The sequence below is a fragment of the Salmo trutta genome, chromosome 28 (genome assembly GCF_901001165.1).
Source record: "Salmo trutta chromosome 28, fSalTru1.1, whole genome shotgun sequence".
In the NCBI taxonomy this organism is placed as follows: Eukaryota; Metazoa; Chordata; class Actinopteri; order Salmoniformes; family Salmonidae; genus Salmo; species Salmo trutta.
Genome location: NC_042984.1, coordinates 21,082,226 through 21,105,382, shown reverse-complemented (window position 1 = coordinate 21,105,382; position 23,157 = coordinate 21,082,226). Strand labels below are relative to the sequence as shown.

General features: G+C 39.2%; 2 protein-coding genes across 5 annotated transcripts; one reads left to right on the top strand and one right to left on the bottom strand.

The window, feature by feature from the left end:
* Positions 1-17: 17 nt before the first annotated feature.
* Positions 18-8,160, bottom strand: LOC115165779 (acidic mammalian chitinase). Of its 2 annotated transcripts, XM_029719136.1 has the most exons (11): positions 8,111-8,160; positions 7,984-8,013; positions 7,267-7,468; positions 7,096-7,152; positions 6,058-6,223; positions 5,782-5,906; positions 5,475-5,598; positions 5,175-5,360; positions 2,434-2,553; positions 704-845; positions 18-569 (listed from the first exon to the last, which is right to left on the bottom strand). In XM_029719136.1, exons 1-11 carry the CDS (start codon positions 8,133-8,135, stop codon positions 262-264), a joined length of 1,485 nt encoding a protein of 494 aa, XP_029574996.1. In that variant the 5' UTR covers positions 8,136-8,160; the 3' UTR covers positions 18-261. The 2 variants fall into 2 exon arrangements, with proteins under 2 accessions (XP_029574996.1, XP_029574995.1); XM_029719135.1 differs by lacking the exon at positions 8,111-8,160 and having other exon boundaries at positions 7,984-8,047.
* Positions 8,161-18,385: 10,225 nt separating this feature from the next.
* On the top strand, positions 18,386-21,979 carry LOC115165776 (cell division control protein 42 homolog). Of its 3 annotated transcripts, none has more exons than XM_029719133.1 (6): positions 18,386-18,517; positions 18,973-19,103; positions 19,289-19,361; positions 19,464-19,573; positions 19,766-19,963; positions 20,212-20,635. In XM_029719133.1, the coding sequence occupies exons 2-6, from the start codon at positions 18,999-19,001 to the stop codon at positions 20,293-20,295; spliced, it is 570 nt and encodes a 189-aa protein (XP_029574993.1). In that variant the 5' UTR covers positions 18,386-18,517; positions 18,973-18,998; the 3' UTR covers positions 20,296-20,635. The 3 variants fall into 3 exon arrangements, with proteins under 3 accessions (XP_029574993.1, XP_029574991.1, XP_029574992.1); XM_029719131.1 differs by lacking the exon at positions 20,212-20,635 and adding an exon at positions 20,667-21,979 and having other exon boundaries at positions 18,400-18,517; XM_029719132.1 differs by lacking the exons at positions 18,386-18,517; positions 20,212-20,635 and adding exons at positions 18,589-18,611; positions 20,667-21,979.
* The last annotated feature ends 1,178 nt before the right edge of the window (positions 21,980-23,157 follow it).

Genomic DNA, 23,157 nt, shown 5'->3' with positions numbered 1-23,157 from the left:
AAAAATGTGAACATGAGTTGAATGAGTACTTTTTTTTATTTCAACAGATAAGACAGTGAACTCTATTTTGCTTTCATTAATAGTTGATCACAAGAAGGGGATAATTCAAAACATTTTAGAACAATTTATTGAAATAAGTAGTTTTTTTTTATTGCTATCTGAATTATAATGTAGGATATATACTCAAAAAGGGATGCCTCCAGTTCTAAAATGGAGGATATCTGACCATGAAATGTCGCCTGTCATTCTGAAATATGGACTTTAGGACCAGTTGCAGCAAGAGCATGAGGTGTCGAAGACCAGGCCAGTAGCACAGTACTGGAAGTAGGTCTTGCCCTGACTGCAGTTGTAGAACTGGTTCTTGTTCTTGGGGTCGGCGTACATCCCAGTGGCCTTGCCAACACAGAAGTTACTGTCCATGCCACTGGTCCCACTGGTGGTCCCACCGCTGGAGCTGCCTCCACTGGTGCTGCCTCCGCTCGAGCTGCCTCCGCTCGAGCTGCCTCCAGAGTCACCACCATTGGTAGTTCCCTTAATAAGGGGCAGGGGAGTTGCAGGGGGATTGCAAGCTAAAATGGGTATTAAAAAAAATATCATGAATTGAAAGAACATATTTTAGGTGTTTGATATAATTCTGTAGCACAGCAGTCAGAGATGTCAAACATTTCTGCTATTGAACCCAATCTAGTGTGCAGGTCCTTACGTGCTGATTCCAGATTGAGGCCTTTCTTGAGGACGTTGATGAGAGGATATTTTCCCTGGCCACAGTATGTGCCGGTATAGTCATCCATATCGAGAGTCCAGACCATGGCTCCTCCAAAGTTGTTCTTCTTCAGCCAGTCAACCTATAAACAGTGGTGTAAAGTAACTAAGTAAACAGTCTTTGAACTACTACTTAAGTAGTTTTTTGGGGTTTCTTACTTTTACTTCACTACATTCCTAAAGAAAATATATACTTTTTAGTCCCATACATTTTCCCTGACACCCAAAAGTACTTGTTACATTTCGAATGCTTAGGCAGGACAGCAATATGGTCCAATTCACGCACCTATTAATATAACGCATTGTCATTCCTACCCACTGGGCACACACTGGTTGTTTCCACATCATTTCAATGAAATGACCTTGAACCAACGTGGAGTAGACATTGACGTGCCCAGCGTGTACTGCCTCTGATCTGGAGGACTCACTAAACACAAATACTGCATTTGTAAATTATGTCTGAGTGTTTGAGTGTGGCCCTGCAGTCCGTAAATAAATAAAAACTAGAAAATGTTGCCATCTGGTTTGCTTTATATGAGGAATTTGATGTATAGCTTTTACTTAAGTATGACAATTGAGTACTTTTTTCACCACTGTACTTAAGTACCAGAAACATTTAGACTTTTACTAAAGTAGTATTTTACTAGCTGACTTTTAGTCATTTTCTATTAAGGTATCTTTACTTTTATTCAAGTATGACTATTGAGTACTTGTTCCACAACTGCCTATAGACAGCAAGAGGCACAACTTAAAATGTTAGCTGGCAAAAAGGTGCAACATTTTTTGTGGAGTTCAACACATGCAGAAAAACCCAGTTGAACAACTTGATGCACTACTATAAGGTAATCCCTAGAGAGCAGCCACACTAATCATTTCCATGTTATGAATGCACATTCATGTGCAACGCAATATTGATGCTGGCGGGTGTGTTGAATTTACTTGTGTATTTAAAAGCATGCCATAAATACATATTTTTCATATTACCCTCTTAAAGGTGTGTGTGCTGGAAACACATTTAGCAGACTTTTGATCTAGTCTCGCCACTCACGTTTTATACACTGAGGGTACGAATCATTAAGAACACCTTCCTAATATTGAGTTGCACCCCGTTTTGCCCTCAGAACAGCCTCCATTTGTCAGGGCATGGACTCAACAAGGTGTTGGAAGAGATCTACAGGGATGGGGGCCCATGTTGACTCCAATGCTTCCCATAGTTGTGTGAAGTTGGCTGGATGTCCTTTGGGTGGTGGACCATTCTTGATACACATGGAAACTACTGAGCGTGAAAACCCATCACCATTGTAGTTCTTGACACACTCAAACCAGTGCGCCTGGCACCTACTTCCATACCTCGTTCAAAGGCGCTTAAATCATTTTCTTGCCCATTCACCCTCTGAATGGCACACATAGACTATCTATGTCTCAATTGTCTCAAGGCTTAAAAAGCCTTCTTTAACCTGTCTCCTCCCCTTCATCTACACTGATTGAAGTGGATTTAACAAGTGACATCAATAAGGGATCATAGCTTCCACCTGAATTCATCTGGTCAGTCTATGTCACGGAAAGAGCATGTTCCTAGAGTTTTGTACACTCAGTGTATGTCACCATAACGCTTAACAAAAGTAGTTTCACAATGCAACAAATACATTTTTTTTATTGTATTGTTCTTACCTTGATCCCAAAGCTCTTGACATTGTCATAGCCCACCCACTGGGTTCCTTTGTAGGCGTACGGCACGTCCTGTGGTGTGTCCCAAACCTTTGTGGCTCCGTCTTTCAAAAACCCACAGATCTGTGATACAGTTGAAGTCGAAAGTTTACATACACCTTAGCCAAATACAATTAAACTCAGTTTTTCACAATTCCTGACATTTAATCCTAGTAAAAATTCCCTGTCTTAGGTCAGTTAGGATCACCACTTTATTTTAAGAATGTGAAATGTCAGAATAATAGTAGAGAGAATGATTTATTTCAGCTTTTATTTTTTTTCCCAGTGGATCAGAAGTTTATATACACTCAAATAGTATTTGGTAGCATTGCCTTTAAATTGCTTAACTTGGGTCAAACGTTTCGGGTAGCCTTCCACAAGCTTCCCACAATAAGTTGGGTGAATTTGGGCCCATTCCTCCTGACAGAGCTGCTGTAACTTAGTCAGGTTTGTAGGCCTCCTTGCCCTTGCACACTCTTTTTCAGTTCTGCCCACAAATTTTCTAGGGTTGAGATCAGGGCTTTGTGATGGCCACTCCAATATCTTGACTTTGTTGTCCTTAAGCCATTTTGCCACAACTTTGGAAGTATGCTTGGGGTCATTGTCCATTTGGAAGACCCATTTGCGACCAAACTTTAACTTCCTGATTGATGTCTTGAGATGTTGCTTCAATATACCCACATCATTTTCCTTCCCTCATGATGCCATCTATTTTGTGAAGTGCACCAGTCCCACCCCCACAACATGATGCTGCCACCCCCGTGCGTCACTGTTGGGATGGTGTTCTTCGGCTTGCAAGCTTCCCCCTTTTTCCTCCAAATATAACGATGGCCATTATGGCCAAACAGTTCTATTTTTGTTTCATCAGACCAGAGGACATTTCTCCAAAAAGTACGATCTTTGTCGCCATGTGCAGTTGCAAACCATAGTCTGTCTTTTTTATGGTGGTTTTGGAGCAGTGGCTTCTTCCTTGCTGAGCGGCCTTTCAGGTTATGTCGATATAGGACTTGTTTTACTGTGGATATAGATACTTTTGTACATGTTTCCTCCAGCATCTTCACAAGGTCCTTTGCTGTTGTTCTGGGATTGATTTGCACTTTTCGCACCAAAGTACGTTCATCTCTAGGAGACAGAACGGGTCTCCTTCCTGAGCGGTATGATGGCTGGTGTTTATACTTGCGTACTATTGTTTGTACAGATGAACGTGGTACCTTCAGGCGTTTGGAAATTACTCCCAAGGATGAACCAGACATGTGGAGGTCTACAATTTTTTTCCTGATGATTTTCCCATGATGTCATGCAAAGAGGCACTGAGTTTTAAGGTAGGCCTTGAAATACATCCACAGGTACACCTCCAATTGACTCAAAAAATATGTCAATTAGCCTATCAAAAGCTTCTAAATCCATGACATAATTTTATGGAATTTTCCAAGCTGTTTAAAGGCACAGTCAACTTAGTGTATGTAAACTTCTGACCCACTGGAATTGTGATACAGTAAGTTATAAGTGAAATAATCTGTCTGTAAACAATTGTTGGAAAAATGACTTGTGTCATGCACAAAGTAGATGTCCTAACCAACTTGCCAAAACTATAGTTTGTTAACAAGAAATTTGTGGAGTGGTTGAAAAACGAATTTTAATGACTCCAACCTAAGTGTATGTAAACTTCCGACTTCAACTGTACATGAAAACACAGGGAATCAACAACACCTATCTCCATCAAGTATCATCACTTTCTTTTGTTGTTCTTGAAAGTACACTGAACAAAAATATAAACGCAAAATGTAAAGTGTTGGTCCTATGTTCCATGAGCTGAAATAAAAGATCCCAGAAATGTTCCAGACGCACAAAAAGCTTATTTCTCTCAAATTGTGTGCACAAATTTGTTTACACCCCTATTAGTGAGCATTTCTCCTTTGCCGAGATAATCCATCCACCGGACAGGTATGGCAGATCAAGAAGCTGATAAAACAGCATGATCATAACACAGGTGCACCTTGTGCTGGGGACAATAAAACGCCACTCTAAAATGTGAAGTTTTGTCACACAACACAATGCCACAGATGTCTTAAGTTTTGAGGGAGCATGCAATTGGCATGCTGACTGCAGTTATGTCCACCAGAGCTGTTGCCAGAGAATTGAATGTTCATTTCTCTACCATAAGCCGACTCCAACGTAGTTTTAGAGAATTTGGCAGTACGTCCAACTGGCTCCATAATCGCAGACTACGTGTATGGGCGAGTGGTTTGCTGATGTCAACGTTGTGAACAGAGTGCCCCATGATGGCGGTGGGGTTATGGTATGGGCAGACATAAGCTACGGACAACGAACACAATTGCATTTTATCGATGACAATTCAAATGCACAAAAATACTATGATGAGGTCCTGAGGCCTTTAGTGAGGCTTTAAAGGTATCTGTGACCAACAGATGCATATCTGAATTCCCAGTCATGTAAAATCCATAGATTAGGGCCTAATGAATTTATTTCATCATATGAACTGTAACTCAGTAAAATCAATTAAATTGTTCCATGTTGCGTTTATATTTTTTTTCAGTATAATTTCCCTTGTTATGATGAAGCCATCAAATAAGAAGCAGTTGAGTCGAAGTTGAGATACAATTGAAACCAGATCATAAGGAGGCCCTCAACAGTTAGAGTTCACTCAAAATGATGTAAGAAATAAATATCACCATTTAAAGTACCTCAAAGTAAGCCAGCTCTCCAGCCTCCTGTGTGTATTTGCCTGGAGTTCCAGCCCCGGCAATAGATGCTCCGATTCCGTTGTTAGCTGCATTCGTCAGGGTGAATGTGTTGCCGTAGGTGGGGAACCCAACCATCAGTTTCTCTGCTGGGGCTCCATGGTTCTTCCAGTAGTTCATAGCATAGTCCTGGAACACAATAGCTTTATATGTTAGTGTTTGCTGCCTGCTGGGTTAACTTCGCTCTTCAGCAGACTCATCACACCCACAAAGAGCCATCCACCCTTGTCCTGACATACTCACCACATTGAAGTAGATGAAGCCACCATTGTCAGCAGGGCTCTTGTACAGGGGGCTGCACTCTCCAGTGAAGGGATCCCAGGAGCCGTGGAAGTCATATGACATGACATTGATCATGTCCAAGGCCCTAGAGGTTGCAAAAGTGGCAAACTGTTATTAAATGGTCAGTATCATAGCCTGAATAGCAGTAATATTTTTGTTGAGAAAGACAATGACTGTATGGCAGTATACAGGCTACAAAGTACAGTAGATAGGCCACTACAGAGTGAGTGTAAAGTGGATAGGTAACTATAGAGTGGATGATGCCTACTGTCCAAGCTTGGGGATTTCATAAGCAGAGCTGATGGTATCCCTTCCAGCGGAGACAGCAGCAGACAGCAGGAGACGGGCCTTGTTAGTCTGCTTAGCCTCCTTCTCAAATGCTGCCCTCATTTCCTGTTATCAACACGTTTTTATTTTTATTTAACCTTTATTTAACTAGGCAAGTCAGTATTAGGGCTTTACTATTTACTCAATAACTATTGCAACAGAAAAATATTAAACTCTCTCAGTTGTATTATTGTTGTTCTTGTTTAGTCAACTTTACCTCCACAAGAACAGAGTAGAGCTGCTGATCCTGAGGAGGGCTCCCTCTGTTGGCTGGGTACTCCCAGTCGATGTCCAGACCATCAAACTCATACTTTCTCAGAAACACTATCACAGAGTTGATGAAGGTCTGGCGGTTGGTGGGGCTGGCCACCATGGCAGAGAATCTGATGGGGGAATAGAATGACTCAAATCACGTTTCCATCCACAGTTTTTAGGCGAGTAAAGTCATACCTTCTAAAATAAAATCACGACAGCTGTGATGGACACATTACCTTTGGCTAAAATGTTATAAAAACCTACAGATAATTTGTTCTTTTGACATGGTGGAATCGTTTTGTATCTGTAAAATTATTTTTTGCGAGAAATGGCGGTGGAAACGCCTTTATGCTCAAATAATAATATAATGACCATCATATTGAAGTAAACTTGGGCGTCACGCGATGATATGGTGTGTGTGGTCATCCCACTACGACTCGGGAAACCATGCAGTTTATTAGGCTACATATTAAATACAGTATGAACTTCACAGGGTGGTGAAAGTGTACAGTGATGAGTTTGATGCTCCTTTCAATAAATATCGAGGGAATTATTTTATTGACATGATGATTGATGCTCTTAACCATAATAATATCATAATGTAGACTGGCCTACCGGCGCTGTCGGCCTATCTGCCAGCTGTTGGATAGATCGCACATTCCAAGACCATAGTAGACACATTTGCTATTTTGCGCAACAGTTTTTGTGACAAAACTATCAGTAGAGTCGAAATGCAACGGAGACAGATTGAACTTCAGATTTGTATTCGGTACATGAAAATGTAAGCGAAAAAGTACATCTTATCTGCAACAAGTCTGTTTGTGGAAACACAACTGGGGGAAAATACATATTTTCATCATGCCGATTTTAGAATATTCGCATGAAAAAAATCTGCCAATATTCTGATGAATATACTGATGATCTATGGAGGAAAATAGAGAGACACTGATGGCCGTTATCAAGAGGAAAGTATGCGAACAGATATAACGGATCATCTTACCCAGAAGAGCCGAAGTTCCATCCTCCAACAGACAGAAGAGTCTTCAAGTTGCCATTCCTGTTGAAATACAATATGTTATTCTATATTAAGGGAAATTAAAGTAGCAAACTGATTACATTTGTCTCTCTTGACACAATCTCATGAGGTGTTAGTTTCTCAGTAGGGGCTCACTGGTTCTTCAGGCCATTGAACTGGCTATAGAGCTCTACGTCATTCCACTCGAAGGTGGCCAGTTCGTTGTTCTTCATGGTGGCGAAGGCATAGAGAAGATGGGTACACAGACATGGGTCAATGTCATTGGGCATGTAAATAGCGGGGGGTGGTCTGTACTGTGCCCAGTTTGTGAAGTAGCATGACAAAATGTAGGAGGACCCTGAGACACAAGTTAAAACAGGATATGAATAGTTTGATATTTGCTCATTCACTTGTTTATAGAATTGAATTACTTAATTTTCAACTATAGTCTCATAATCCACTTAGTTTACATATTCTATTGCCCCATATTTAGTAAATTACAAATGTAGGATCTTAATTTGATCACCCGGTTGCAGGAGAACTTTCCATCAATGCAGGAAATGTAAAACATGTAGTGTATTTGAGGTTTAAAAAGGCTTCTGAAGTTTGTAATTTTCACTTAGACATTTCAGACTAGATTTTACCTTGTGAAAAATGCATAAACCACTACAAAAATGAATGTAAATTAATTATAATCCACATAATAATTCACATTTCCTGTTACTGCAGGATTATTTTTCTGCTGTAGTAAACTGGCTCAAATTAAGATCCTACATACAGTATGTACTGTACTTGGTCTATGGACCACAACTGAGTTCAATTGAGACCCCTATCCCCAGCCTACAAAGAGTTTGTGTTCTGGAGTCCACTTACCAAGCTGTGCATGCAGCAGCAGGGCTAGAGCTATGGAAAGAGAAGACATAGATGACATTTTGTTATGCATACGTTGGATGCATACCATACAATAATGTAGTGTTGACCTTTCACCATAACTACTTACCCGTTACAAACAGTACTTTGCCCATGATTGCCTTGAATAAAGACTGTGTCTACGGTTACCACTTTTATACAATCTGCATTTGCTCAAAACGCCTTGACATGCATTTTTGCAAAAAAAGGGAATATTTACTAAAGATTGTTGTACATTACCAAAGATTAACATATTTGCTGGCGTAAGCTGTGAGGTGTGATTACCTATCTTTCCATTATGTTCTGCAGGTACACTGCCAAATTGGATTTCTCCTTGTGTGAAGGACCTTTATGGGTGATTGTTTCATGAACATACTGATCATAACAGTAACTAACAAGTACATGTGGCCTACTTTGGACCTTGTTTTGGATGATACTTGGTACCTATGTATGCACATATTGGCACTGAGAATTTAGGGGAACACAATATATATATATAGTGGTTAGAGCGTTGGGCCAGTAACCGAAAGGTTGCTAGATCCCTGAGCTGACAAGGTAAAAATCTGTTGTTCTGCTCCTGAACAAGGCAGTTAACCCACTGTTCCCCGGTAGGCCATCATTGTAAATAAGAATTTGTTCTTAACTGACTTGCCTAGGTTAAATAAAAAAAATAAAACACATATTGACTGGAAAATGTGTTGAAGATTCTGCTGTGTTTTATTATTGCACTATAAGCCAGAATAATGTACATTTTTCTGTTTGAACAGCTAAGTCGTAACCTAAAAAACATATACAGTTATCGCACTGCTAACATAAACAAGGCACAAAACAGAGGTGCTTACACTGTAGCTAAAGAATTCAACCTATTTATGTGATATGTTAAAGTCAATAGATAACTTATCTCAATCTTTCCTTCCTTATTTCAGGCTTCCGTTATTTCAGACTGCATACATCAGATTATGCAACAAAAATGCTGATGCTAATGGAACATGTTGAACAGTGATAGTTATAGTGGGAGTAAACACCTTAAAGCAAAAGTTATTTTAATAAGTGACCATTTGTTTTTTCTATTTCCCATAGAAACCTTGTTTGTTCTGCTGGAGGCGTTTGTAAAGTGAAAAGGGAAGCTAACCAGATGTTAGTGGGACAGCAGTAGGAGATCCCTCATAGTATCCTCATTGGATCTGAACTTACTTTGGCCAAGGTCAAATGTAGGCCATGTTAGTCAGGAGCAGCTGTGTGCAACTACAGTATGTTGTTAAACACTGGCCACAAAAAACCAAGGTCCTCTATTAAAACCTGGTGAATTCATGGTGAACTAATCTCTGAGGTCAGATTCACACCAAACCAGGTTTCAACATCTGTTATTGGCCTATTATTACTGAAGTTAGTCCTTGGTGGGTGATTATAATGCGAATGGATAAATGTTACATAATGAATCATTAATAACCACACACTTCTCAGCTCTCTCATTTGCTGCGTTCTTGCTTAAGCAAATAGCAAATGTCCTATTTCTCATTTTGGAATCACTTCCCTTACTTTGAGCTGACGAAACAGTCATTTGAAGGAATACTTGTGATTTTGAGACATACATTATCACAATACTGAGATTATAGGCACATTAATAACGTCAAACTTGGCTCAGATTGTTAAAAACATTCTAGAAGTGTTACTAAAGGTAAGAACATTTATATTTTGGGGAATGTCTGCATATTCTCCTTATAACCCCTTAAACCATAATAGTATACAAGTCTACTTAGGCTACTGTATAACCAGAGACAAATAAGGTTTTCAGCTTGATTAAAGCATTACGCCATGTAACATTTTCACGGTTAGTTTAGACTAAAATCAAAGATGTGTTGAAATACATTTGAGGCTTCAAAGGATTATTCATCTCCCTGTGTGTGCGTCACTAATTTGTTCCGTTAACTCATAGAAAACAACAACCTTTTCTGATGAAAATGGGAAACAAACCATCAAGTAAGTCATTTCCCAAAATGAGATAGAAAATCCAAAGTATCCCTTCGATCAAGGTTCCCCAACTGGCAGCATGCGGGCCGAATATGGCCCGAGGGGGATTTTAATCTGATCCAAAGTTTTCCCACATATAATAGAGAGAGAGATAATATCATATACAAATGTAAGCAAGGTTTGAAACGATTATGTTTTAGTCAAATAATATCTGTTTGGGATTTTGTGATCAATTTGCAGTCTTCAGTTATTTGTAATAATGTTCCGGCCCCCTGACCATCTGCTCAAGAGAAAATCGTCCCGAGGCTGAATCTAGTTGATGATCCCTGCCTTAGATAATATAATGTACACAACATACATCTTTACATTGTGATATGATCAAAGGTGTGTATTTAGTTGTAATAGTCTACATGTGGGACTCACACCTCAGACTGGTTAGTGGTTTTGCATAATTGTTTTGGTCCTTGGCTGTGCATGGATAAGTAAAAGGTGACCTTGTGGTGGCAGTGATTGGGACTATCATAAACAGGCAGTATTAGTCAAACAAAAGATACTGTATGATTTTTATATTAAATTGTCATGAACACGTTTCTGTTATTTTGTAGTATTCTTTTGACAATATTTTAAAGCACTAAGTGGAATGTTGCTCTATTTTTCATTCTTTGGTATTGTGTTATTAAGCTAGCCTACTTCAAATGTACTAATATCCTTTATACCAACAACAACTATTCCTACAACCACATACATGCCAACAACACCATTCATTGACCAAAGGTCAGCATTGAATTCTACGACTAACTCATACAGTCACTCAAATTCATACATTTTCTTCACACACACCGAGTCAGATAAAACAATGTTTAAGGCTTATACTATCACTCTTAAATCACAGTTTTTCTCATTCCCTTTTACTATTCAGGCCCGTATCAGCAGAGCAGATCATAATTGGCCTGTATTTGTCTATTTGTTGTTGTGGCTGCATCAGGTCTGTTTGTTTAAACCCTCTGGAGAAAGACAGCTTTGCGTGAGTAACATCATCTTATTTTAAAACATATTTAACCTTTTCAACCTAACACAGACAGAGATGTATATTGATTTATTCTAAGAAAGATTCTAAATGTTTTCCTTTTCGTTTTTTGTTTCCTTTTATGTTTTTTTTCTCCAGTATGTCAAAATCAAGAGAGTTAGATGATGAAACAAAAACCACAGACAAACCACAGGTACAGAAATGCATCACTCAACAATATGATCACAAACGCAGACCCTATTCCTAAGCATTTAGACAAATTGATATTATTTGTACAGGAGATAAAAGCAACATTTTAACTGTCTGTCATGAAAGACACATTTAGTCTGTAACTTGGTTGTATATCATTTTTCAGGTGTTTGTTATTGCAAATGAGCACACACATTCGAACGCTGGTAAATCCAAGGTGAGGAGGATGGAAGACCACATTACTTACCTGACCATCCTAAGGGCTAACGCCAAACCATTGCCAGCCACAGAGGTGACTGAATATGCCAGTGTTAGAATCTGCACTTCTGAAGTTTAACATGCATAATAATGCACAAATATGAATCTCTTCAAGGATAATGCTCTAAAGTCACAAGGGTGGGGGCAGCTCAGAATTGGAATCTTTTGAAGTTTATTTTGTATGGTTTTGATGGGGTTACTAAAAATATGATTTAGATTGCAATGATTCTAATTATCATATTGTTTTGTATCCTATACATTTAATATGTTAGAATTAGTATGTATCCTTTTTGTAAATGTTTTGAATCATGAGAGTAAAGTAGCCTATAATATAGTTTAGATACCATGTACTGTAGCTTAATGAAGAAAACTGCATTACATTTAGTGGTTTTCTCACAACTTTACCAATAAACCATTGTTTATAAGTAAATCAAACCTAACTCTTTACGGGAACACCTTGGCTCTGGTGTCATTCATTGGCCTTGTGGCTCAGTTGGTGGAGCCCCTTACGAAAAAAAGACATGTTTTGCACACGTAATGTTTCATTTCACATGTGAAATCATGTGAAACCATGTGGTTTTGGAACACTTCACATGTGATGATATTTCACATGAAGTTTCACATCTGGATTTTTTTCACATGATATTTCACAGGTAAACAAAAATGTCCCCTGAATGTCACGTTATTGCAGTGTTTTCAGTGTACAGTACATTGTGTATGTTTATTTATACAGTATTTTTTTATTCAACATGTCCTCACCTGGGATTTGAACTCACAACCTAACCTCTTGGTTCATGGCATTTTGAGCTTCCTGCTACGCCACCATGTCTGTGTCAATAACTGATTTCACCTATATTCCTACACTTTGGAATTCAAAATAACTCTCAGCTTTGTTAAAAATACACTCAAGTAAAACTATTATATTTATCATAGTGATTCAGGAGTTACATAAAAACAACATAATATGCACACCAACTATACAAAAAAAAACTCAAATTGGTGAAATTATCACATTTAAGGGAAGACAGTGTTGAAGTAACAAAAGTTTATTACTAGAACAGGGGCAGGGAAAACGACAGGTCAAGGGCAGGCAGAGGTCAGTAATCCAGATCAGAGTCTAAAAGGTACAGAACGGCAGGCAGTGTCAGAGCAGGCAGAGGTCAATAATCCTGATCAGAGTCTAAAAGGTACAGAACGGCAGGCAGTGTTAGGGCAGGCAGAGGTCAATAATCCAGGGAGGTGTGACAAGGTACAGAACGGCAGGCAGTGTCAGAGCAGGCAGAGGTCAATAATCCAGGGCGGTGTGACAAGGTACAGAACAGCAGGCAGACTCAGGGTCAGGGCAGGCAGAATGGTCAAAACCGGGAAAACTAGAAAACATGAACTATAGAAAAAGACAGGAGCAAGGGGGAAACCGCTGGTAGGCTTTACGGACAAAATGAACTGGCAACAGACAAACAGAGAACACAAGTATAAATACACTGGGGTTAATGGGGAAGATGGGCAACACCTGTAAGGAGGTGGAGACAAGCACAAAGACAGGTGAAACAGATCAGGGTGTGACAGAAATAAATAAATGAAAGCAATGATGAGAGAAAAGTCAGATGTACTGTAACTGATAACTAAAAGCAGTGCAGATGGCAATTTTTTGCTAAGTGCAGAGATGTATTATGAGAATACTACAGACTTCGTAACACAGCAGATCAGTTTACCCCAAATCCCAGGTCGGGTCATAAAAAAAAGTCAGCACTAAGTGATCATGTCAAATGTAATCATATTACACTATTTTAGCTGAACAGCGTACCACTAACCTTAAAACTCCTATACCATTTAATTACTTCCCATCCCCCCCAAAAATATTAAAATGTGTAAATCTAATTTGCAGTTCTACATGTGAAAACGTTCAAATTATGTCACATGAAGTTTCATGATATCACTTTTAAGTATTTAAATGGTGTCTCTCAAAATCAATGATATAGAGAAGCCAAGATAAATTATATATAAAAAAAGTTTTTTTTAAATGTAACTACTTTAAATGTAATTATAGGCAGAAAGACAAATTCAACTCCATCTTTAATCGAATCAGATGGTTTATTCATCACAAAACCATTTGATGTTGCTAATTGTTTTTATGATTACTTCATTGGTAAAGTGGGCAAACTCAGGCAGGAAATGCCAACAACGAACAGTGAGCCACTGTATTCATGCATTTTAAAAAATGTATATGAAAGAAAATTTTTGTAAAGTTAGTGTGGGAGAGGTGGAAAAAATATTGTTATGGATCAATAATGACAATCCTGGCATTGACAACTTAGATGGAAAGCTACTGAGGATGGTACTGTAGCTGACACTATAGCTACTCCAATCTGTCATGTCTTTATTCTGAGCCTAGAGGAAAGTGTTTGCCCTCAGGCCTGGAGGGAAGCCAAAGTTATTCCACTACCAAAGAGTGGTAAAGCAGCCTTTACTGGTTCTAACAGCAGACCTATCAGCTTGCTGCTAGCTCTTAGCAAACTGTTAGAAAAAAATGTGTTTGACCAAATACAATGCTATTTCTCTGTAAACAATCGAACAACAGACTTTCAACATGCTTATAGAGAAGAGCACTTAACATGTACTGCACTGACACAAATTACAGATGATGATTGGTTGAAAGAAATTGATAATAAGAAGATTGTGGGAGCTGTACAGTTAGATTTCAGTGCAGCCATTGATATTATTGACCGTAACCTGTTGTAGAGAAAACATGTGTTAGGGCTTTTCAACCTCTGCCATATTGTGGATTCAGAGCTATCTATTTTATAGAACTCAGAGTTCTTTTTTTTAATGGAAGCTTCTCTAATGTCAAATATGTAAAGTATGGTGTATCGCAGGGCAGCTCTCCAGGCCCTCTGCTCTTTTCTTTTTTTTACTAATGACCTGCCACTGGCATTTAACAAAGCCTGTGTGTCCATGTATGCTGTTGATTCAGCAACCACAGCTAACGAAGCTACTGAAACCCTTAAAAAAAAGCTTCAGTAATTTTTGGAATGGTTACAAACCTTTCCCTAAATTCTAGACCTCAGCTAAATCTGGTAATGAATGGTGTGGCTGTTGAACAAGTTGAGGAGACTAACTTGGTGTTACCTTAGATTGTAAACTGTCAGGGTCAAAACATATAGATTCAATGATTGTAAAGATGGGGAGAGGTCTGGCCGTGACACCACACTCCACAAAGTAAGTCCTTCAGGCTTTAGTTTTATCTTGTGTGCTGCAAAGAATGACCTAGTTAAGTTGCAGCTGGCCTAGAACAGAGCGGCACGTTTTGCTCTTCATTGTAATCAGAGGGCTAATATTAATACCATGCATGCCAGTCTCTCTTGGCTAAGAGCTGACGAAAGACTGACTGCATCACTTCTTGTTTTTATAAGAAACATTAATATATTGGAAATTCCAAATTGTTTGCATAATCAACTTACACACAGCACTGACACAAACCACTTACCCCACCAGACATGCCACCAGGGGTCTTTTCACAGTCCCCAGGTCCAGAGCATATTCAAGGAAACATATAGTATTATACAGAGCCATAATTGCATGGAACTATCTTCCATCTCATATTGTGAACAACACCTCACAGCACAATGCCGCTCCATCATGTGACCTACTTGTTGTGTGTATGTACTGACATCTATGTGTCAGATACATGCACACACTTGCACACTACATGTTCATGTTTTTAAATGTATGTAAATTGTAAAGTTCTTTGTCTGTAATGTATTTTTCCAGTAAGACAAACCCAAGTAAGACTAGCTGTTGCCATTGGCGTCGGCTAATGCGGATCCTAAAAATATATACACTACCGTTCAAAAGATTGGGGCCACTTAGAATGTCCTGGTTTTTGAAAGAAAAGCAATTTTTTTGTCTATTAAAATAACATCAAATTGATCAGAAATACAGTGTCGACATTGTTAATGTTGTAAATGAAAGTGAAGATCTCGTACAACGCTGTGTACTACTCCCTTCACAGAACAGAGCAAACTGGCTCTAACCAGAATAGAAAGAGGAGTGGGAGGCTCCGGTGCACAACTGAGCACGAGGACAAGTACATTAGAGTGTCTAGTTTGAGAAACAGACGCCTCACAAGTCCTCAACTGGCAGCTTCATTAAATAGTACCCGCAAAAGACCAGTCACAACGTCAAAAGTGAAGAGGTGACTCCGGGATGCTGGCCTTTTAGGCAGAGTTCCTCTGTCCAGTGTCTGTGTTCTTTTGCCCATCTTAATCTTTTATTTTTATTGGCCAGACTGAGATATGGCTTTTTCTTTGCAACTCTGCCTAAAAGGCCAGCATCCCGGAGTCGCCTCTTCACTGTTGTCATTGAGACTGGTGTTTTGCAGGTACTATTTAATGAAGCTGCCAGTTGAGGACTTGTGAGGTGTCTGTTTCTCAAACTAGACACTCTAATTTTATTTATTTTAGGTAGGCAGAGATTTACTAATTGGTTTGTATTTGGAATATTGCTATGCACCAAATAAATGACTATATTACTCAAGAATTGTGTGCCAATTAATTTCATCAGTGGAATGTATTATTGTGTCTATCACTAAATGATGAACTACAAACACAACTGAAAATTGAAGGCATTCAATTAGTGAAAGAGGTGAAAAAAAGTACAAAAAAAGTATGAAAATGTATGTACTCACTACTGTAAATCAGTCTGGAGCATCTTCTTAATGACTAAAATGTAAATGTCAAATGCCTTTAAATCGATGATCTGCCATGAGAAAACACATTTCAGAAGGAGGCCTTTACTGCCACCTACTGCAGATAAATTGTCTAAGCAGTACACTCAGAGTAGTGCCCATCATTTGAATGAGGAACATGATATTACACATAAAGATACCAGTTGGAAATGGGTAAAGAAAATTGTACAAATTGACTAATTTAGACTTAAGTATTTTTCCAAAGTTTAGTTTGCATCTCCTGACCATGTTAAATGTTTGTACAGCTCTCTTCATTCTCCTCCCTCTAACATGGAGGAGTGTGGACTCGATTCAGCTGTCTGCTCCCAACGTGGTAACTGGAGACCAGGATGGATCTATAACCATCTCCTGCCAGTACAATTCCTACTACAGGCAGAACACAAAGTACTGGTGTAGGGGACCAGTATATGATTATTGTCAGATTGTGGTGAAGACCGGCAAGCCCAGAGTGAGAGAGAGGAGATTCAGGAAGCTGGGGTCTTCACTATCACAATGAGTGCACTGAGGTAAAGTGATGAGGGGAAGTACTGGTGTGTCATCTCCAGACCTGGGAGGAATGTATACACAGGTTTGAAGCTACAAGTCCTCAACGCAGGTAATGCCACTCAGATTGTCCTGCTTCAACTTCAGAATGTTCTACCCACAGTGTGGGTAAGACCATGCAATAAGCCAGATGAGTATGATCTGAATGAAGTTTATCATTGAATTTAAAGTCAACTACTGTCTTCCTTGCACATAGCTTACCGGAGAAAATGAGAACATGCAAACACTGTATGTCCTTGTATTTGATCATATTGTAAATTATAGCATGGCATTTTTATTTTTTGCATATATTATTTACAGGCATATCTTCTTCAACTGCTACAACTGCATCTATAAATTCAACAACAAAACTGGAAGAGAGGAAAATGCAACATCGTGAGTCCTAAAAAATGTATATTTTTAATGGTTAGAATGTTAGGTCTATAGGGGAAACACAAAAAGTATCATTGTATCCTTTCAATATTTATAGGGTAACCAACTCAAACAAGCAGATCCAGGAGTTTGGTAGACAGACACCCCAAGTCAGGTAATTATACTAGACTACTTTTAGTTTTTCCTGATTTAGTTGGTGGGCTATTCTTCGGTGGATCCTCTTCATTTTGCTGCTGGGTTATTTTTGGCAACAGGTGTTGAAGACAAAAGCTACATGCACCACTACCACCACCAGTAATTGCGAGATCACCGCAGGGACAGCACAACTCCTACGTGTTTTTATGCACTGTAAAAAATCAGGGTGGGCCAGATTGATGAGCTCTGAATTATTTTGTAACGTATCTGCAGAAAAAAATTGTTTTGATCTCAAAAAGCAGTGGAAGCATTATGCAAACCAGCAGAATGCAAATATTTCACCGACGTGATACGGCACCCAACTTTCACCAAATAGATCAGTTCAAAAAGAGCCATTCGTTAGTGAACGACCCATCACTAGTGTAAGGTACGTTTTCTGTGGATCCCAGCTCATGCTGGGGTAGGGGGAAATGAGGCAGTGGATAAGGTTGCAAAGAAAGCTCTGAAGAGGTAGGAGATATATGTGGTGTTCCCGTTAGGGGGGATGGAATGTAGGAGCATCATAGCAGAGTGGTTGACACAGGAGTGGGAACGTGAGTGGAGGAACGGGGGATTCTATCCAGAATTCTGTGAGGAAGGTCAGTAGGTATGTGTGGAGTGAAAGGAGGGATGAGGTTATGTTGACAAGGCTGAGGTTGGGTCATTGTGGATTGGAAGTGGGTTATTGTTAGTGGGGAAACACCCAGATGAGAAGTGGAAGGAATGTGAAGAGGTAGAGACTGTGAAGCATGCCCTGTTATATTGATGAGTGGCGCAGCAGTCTAATGCATCCTAGTGTAAGAGGTGTCACTACAGTCCCTGGTTTGAATCCAGGCTGAGTCAAATCTGGCTGTGATTGGGAGTTCCATAGGGCGGTGCACAATTGGCCCAGTGTCGTCTGAGTTTGGCTGGTGTAGGCGTCATTGTAAATAAGAATTTGTTCTTAACTGACTTGCCTAGTTAAATAAAATATATTGCTGAGTAGAGGATGACACTTTTCTGCGAGTTGGGTGTAACTGCATTTTTGCTTGTAACAATTTTGGGCTCAAATGACAGGCAGAGACAAAATAGAAAGGAAACTGTTGTCGTCCTTTATTGCACCAGCCTGCACCAACAGTTGAGAGGCTATTAGATATTTAAATGTGTAATTCTCCCTCCGATCTGAGACCGGCAGCAATACAGCGTCTAGTCTGCCGGAAACGCACAAGAAGAAGAAAGAGGTAAGGGAAATCTTTTGAATTACATGTTATCATCATCAATAGGGTAACAATTGAAATTATACCAACGCTGTTCATGAAGGTGTTTTAGCTATAGGTGTGTCATTCATCGTTAGTAACAAATAAAATGAATAGGAAATTGAGAATGAGAACTGCTAACACCAACCCAGATAGCTAGCAAACGTTAGCTACGTCAGTTTAAATTAGTTAGAGCAAAGTATCAACTGTAGCTAGTTAACGTTATCTTTTGTCATAGATTTCTATTGAGTCTGTAGTTGGTTGTTGCTACAACTTCTTCATTTAGACATGGCTTGCTAGCCACATAGGACACCAGTTTCAGACGTTAGCTAGCTAACGTTAGTAGCATACAACCAGCTGGATACGTCTTCCCTGCCACTCGTCTGAAGTCTTGTAGCTAACTTATGCTGAACTTTTTTTCTTTGTAATTTCTCTTTCAGACATACAGTAAACGGAGAACACAAATATGCAGACGATTAAATGTGTTGTGGTTGGAGATGGAGCAGTGGGAAAAACCTGCCTTTTGATTTCATACACAACCAACAAATTCCCCTCTGAATATGTACCAACAGTATGTATATCTTCTATACATTGGGTTTATCTCAGTCACAGTGATTATTGATCACCAGAGTTAGGTGTCTCATTCTCATGTTTCACACGCTTTAAAGAGACTTAGCTGGCTCTTCTCAATAACTACCATTCAGAATCATCATGGAACAGGACAGATATCTCATTCTCTTCATTTTCTCATCACAGGTGTTTGATAACTATGCAGTAACTGTCATGATTGGAGGTGAACCGTACACCCTAGGATTATTTGATACTGCGGGTAAGAGTGGATCCTTTTCAAGGACATGTTCACAACTTGAATAAATCCTATTTTTGGTTGAATGCTATTCACATTTAATCAACACGTTATCTGTTTCCTTAGGTCAGGAGGATTACGACAGGTTACGGCCTTTGAGCTATCCCCAGACTGATGTTTTCCTAGTTTGTTTCTCTAGTGTTTCACCCTCTTCATTTGAGAATGTTAAAGAAAAGGTGAGTATAATGCCAAGCCCTTGAAGCATACAATGCACACGTTTTAATAAAGGAATATTGACTAAATTATACATTATTTCTAGTAGGTTAAATTGGTAACATGTGAAGTGATAGGGAAGATACTAGTTATGACACTATCTGACGGACTGACTTTTCTGATTGTTTGAACATAATGTTTCCTCTCTCTTGCAGTGGGTACCTGAAATCACTCACCACTGTCCCAAGACGCCATTCCTGCTGGTTGGAACTCAGATTGACCTGAGAGATGACCCTTCCACAGTAGAGAAGCTGGCCAAGAACAAACAGAAGCCCATCAGCCCAGAGACAGCTGAGAAGCTCGCCCGTGACCTGAAGGCAGTCAAATACGTTGAGTGCTCTGCCCTAACACAGGTGAGACTTCTATCTAAAACATATAGAAAACAGGGAATAGAGAGATGACTTGCATGATAGCAACTTATGTTAGATGTACATCTAGTCTGTGTTGTCTTTGTGCTAAGCTTGTCTTGCCTTCATTCTTTCTGTGTTAGTGGTGGCCTAGCATTGGAAACCCATCCGAATGCACTTTACTCTTGTATGTCTGCTAACTAACCTCTATCTAACACTGGTCATATTCCCCTCTTTCTCCTCCCTCTCTATAGCGAGGTCTGAAGAATGTATTTGATGAAGCTATCCTAGCAGCTCTAGAACCCCCTGAAACACAGAGAAAGTGCTGTCTGTTTTGATGGCGGTCTTTTAAAATATTTGCTTTGGCTCTGATTGTCTGCTGCGTCTTTTAATGTAAAGGAATGACTATTTGTCAAGTAAATATCCAAGATGCTGTTTTTAAATGCGTGCCTATTAACTTCTTTCATTTCAATGTCGATTTTGTTTACACCTAGCCTAGTCATATTAGCCCATACTACCTTGGCCTTCATGGCAAGGATGTTAACCTGTATTGTTCTATGGGAAAGAACATGTCCAGTTTGGCACATAATTGGCAAGTTTACGTAAGGCTGCAGCTGAGTTTTTCTTTTTAAAAGATGGTATTACCAATTGTGGTTACACACTGCAAGGTAAAAAATGTATTTGGTACATTCATGTTTTGTGTTTGCAGAAAGGACTAAAGAATGTGTTTGATGAGGCAATACTGGCTGCCCTGGAGCCTCCGGAACCCAAGAAGAGGCGCAAATGTGTGCTGCTCTGAGCATTTCCTCTCTTCTATTGGTTAGAGCATTTCATCAACACTACTTGGAGAAAAGCAAACCATTATTGCACAACGTTACTTCATCCTATTGGTAACTGATACAAATACTTTTAAAATGTTTGCAAAGTAGTGTGTGAACTTAATTGAACTAGATTGATCTCTACTAGAACCTCATTCCTAGAGCCATCGCAGTATTTTTCAGTTAAACAGATTGGTGGCTGCATGGTCTTATCAGAAGTGTGAAAGGGGCACAGACACACAGCTGACGATTGGGACCAGTGACAACAGGACAAAACAATTTTACCTTCAATACTGTCAGGGCAATGTTTCCCAAAAGTTTTTTTTGTTTTTAATGATTCACTTTTTTTCAGATGTATATGTTTCAATGAACACCTGAGGTGAACATAAATCCCCTTTCAATTGGGAAAGTGATAATAGATTCTGTAACAGTCGGTAGTAACAATGATATGTTGGTGCCAACCCAGTTACAACATACATGCTATGTATGTCAGGGCAGTATAGTAGGTTTTTTTTGTCTTTTAAATCAAATGCCTTGTCTGATGTCACATACTGTATTGCATTCTAGGCACTTTAGTCTTTACTGCTCTGAATGAAACAGCTCATTGTTGCAGTGTAAAACCACCATGAGACTTTTGCTTTAGAATTTCACTCGGTCGACAGATTGTTCCTCCTTTGACAGGAACAGAATCTTACAGGATGTTTATTTGTTTTATCCAAAAATGTACATCTCCCATTGTCACAATCTGAGTATAAGTGAATTTCTTGAAATGTATTAACCAAATAAAGTTTAGAATTTAAGTGTGCATTCTTTTCTGATTCATACTCAGAGTAGGAGTGCTGATTTGCCCCTGATTTAAGTATGGGCTCTCAGTATATTGTATTGTCAATGTTCTGGCTTAGAGGATGAAACTCACTCCACACTAGTTAAAGAAACAAGGACAGTCCACTTACATTTATTTCATATTCAAGAGGCAAAGCATAAGAAGCAATCTTGACAGGGTAGAAGTACAACCAAATTAGCCAACATTATATTATTGAATTCAAATGTATTAGTTTCACAAACAGTTAATACAAACACTTCAAATAATGATCTTCATACATATAGTAAGGTAGTGCACTATGTTCTGTGTATCCTCTATATACTGTACATGTTAATTACATTCTTGTGTTTAGAAATAAAATATGTTTACAAAAGTGTTCAACTACGTTTCTTAAGGTGTTGTTTGTCAAAGTGGGTCAGATGTTTATGTGCATACAAATTTACATTCAAGTTCACTTTGGTCTGTCTGCCTTGTTTTAAAGCCTCCATGCAATCTTTTTAATAAAAATGAAATCATTGTCTAATTCACATACAGTTGAAGTCAGAAGTTTAAATACACCTCAGCCAAATACATTAACTCAGTTTTTCAAAATTCCTGACATTTAATCCTAGTAAAAATGCTGTCTTACATCAGTTAAGATCACCACTTTATTTTAAGAATTTGAAATGTCAGAATAATAGAATGATTTATTTCTGCTTTTATTTCTTTCATCACATTCCCAGTGGGTCAGAAGTTTACATACACTCAGTATTTGGTAGCACTGCCATTAAATTGTTTCGAGTAGCCTTCCACAAGCTTCCCACAATAAGTTGGGTGAATTTTGGCCCATTCCTCCTGACAGAGCTGGTGTAACTGAGTCAGGTTTGTAGGCTTCCTAGCGCGCACACGCTTTTTCAGTTCTGCCCACAAATTTTCCATGGGATTGAGGTCAGGGCTTTGTGATGGCCACTCCAATACCTTGACTTTGTTGTCCTTAAGCCATTTTGCCACAACTTTGGAAGTATGCTTGGGGTCATTGTCCATTTGGAAGACCCATTTGCGACCAAGCGTTAACTTCCTGACTGATGTCTTGAGATGTTGCTTTAATATATCCACATTTTCCTTCCTCATGGTGCCATCTATTTTGTGAAGTGCACCAGTCCCTCCTGCAGCAAAGCACCCCCACAACATGATGCTGCCACCCCCGTGCTACACGGTTGGGATGGTGTTCTTCGGCTTGCAAGCATCCCCCTTTTTCATCCAAACATAATGACATTATGGCCAAACAGTTCTATTTTTGTTTCATCAGACCAGAGAACATTTCACCAAAAAGTATGATCTTTGTCCCCATGTGCAGTTGCAAACCGTAGTCTGGATTTTTTATGGCGGTTTTGGAGCAGTGGCTTCTTCCTTGCTGAGCGGTCTTTCAGGTTATGTCGATATAGGATTCGTTTTACAATGGATATAGATACTTTTGTACCAGTTTCCTCCAGCATCTTCACAAGGTCCTTTGCTGTTGTTCTGGGATTGATTTGCACTTTTCGCACCAAAGTACGTTCATCTCTAGGAGACAGAACGCA

Bases quoted from the DNA above. Each gene is read 5' to 3' on its own strand.
- LOC115165779 (XM_029719135.1), bottom strand. From the start codon at position 8,041: ATGTCATCTATGTCTTCTCTTTCCATAGCTCTAGCCCTGCTGCTGCAT. The intron at 7,469-7,983 runs GTAAGTGGACTC...CTTGTGTCTCAG, and splicing joins GCTGCTGCATGCACAGCTTG to GGTCCTCCTACATTTTGTCA. The intron at 846-2,433 runs GTAAGAACAATA...CACTGTTTATAG, and splicing joins TCAAGAGCTTTGGGATCAAG to GTTGACTGGCTGAAGAAGAA.
- LOC115165776 (XM_029719131.1), top strand. From the start codon at position 18,999: ATGCAGACGATTAAATGTGTTGTGGTTGGAGATGGAGCAGTGGGAAAA. The intron at 19,362-19,463 runs GTAAGAGTGGAT...CTGTTTCCTTAG, and splicing joins AGGATTATTTGATACTGCGG to GTCAGGAGGATTACGACAGG. The intron at 19,964-20,666 runs GTGAGACTTCTA...TTGTGTTTGCAG, and splicing joins AGTGCTCTGCCCTAACACAG to AAAGGACTAAAGAATGTGTT.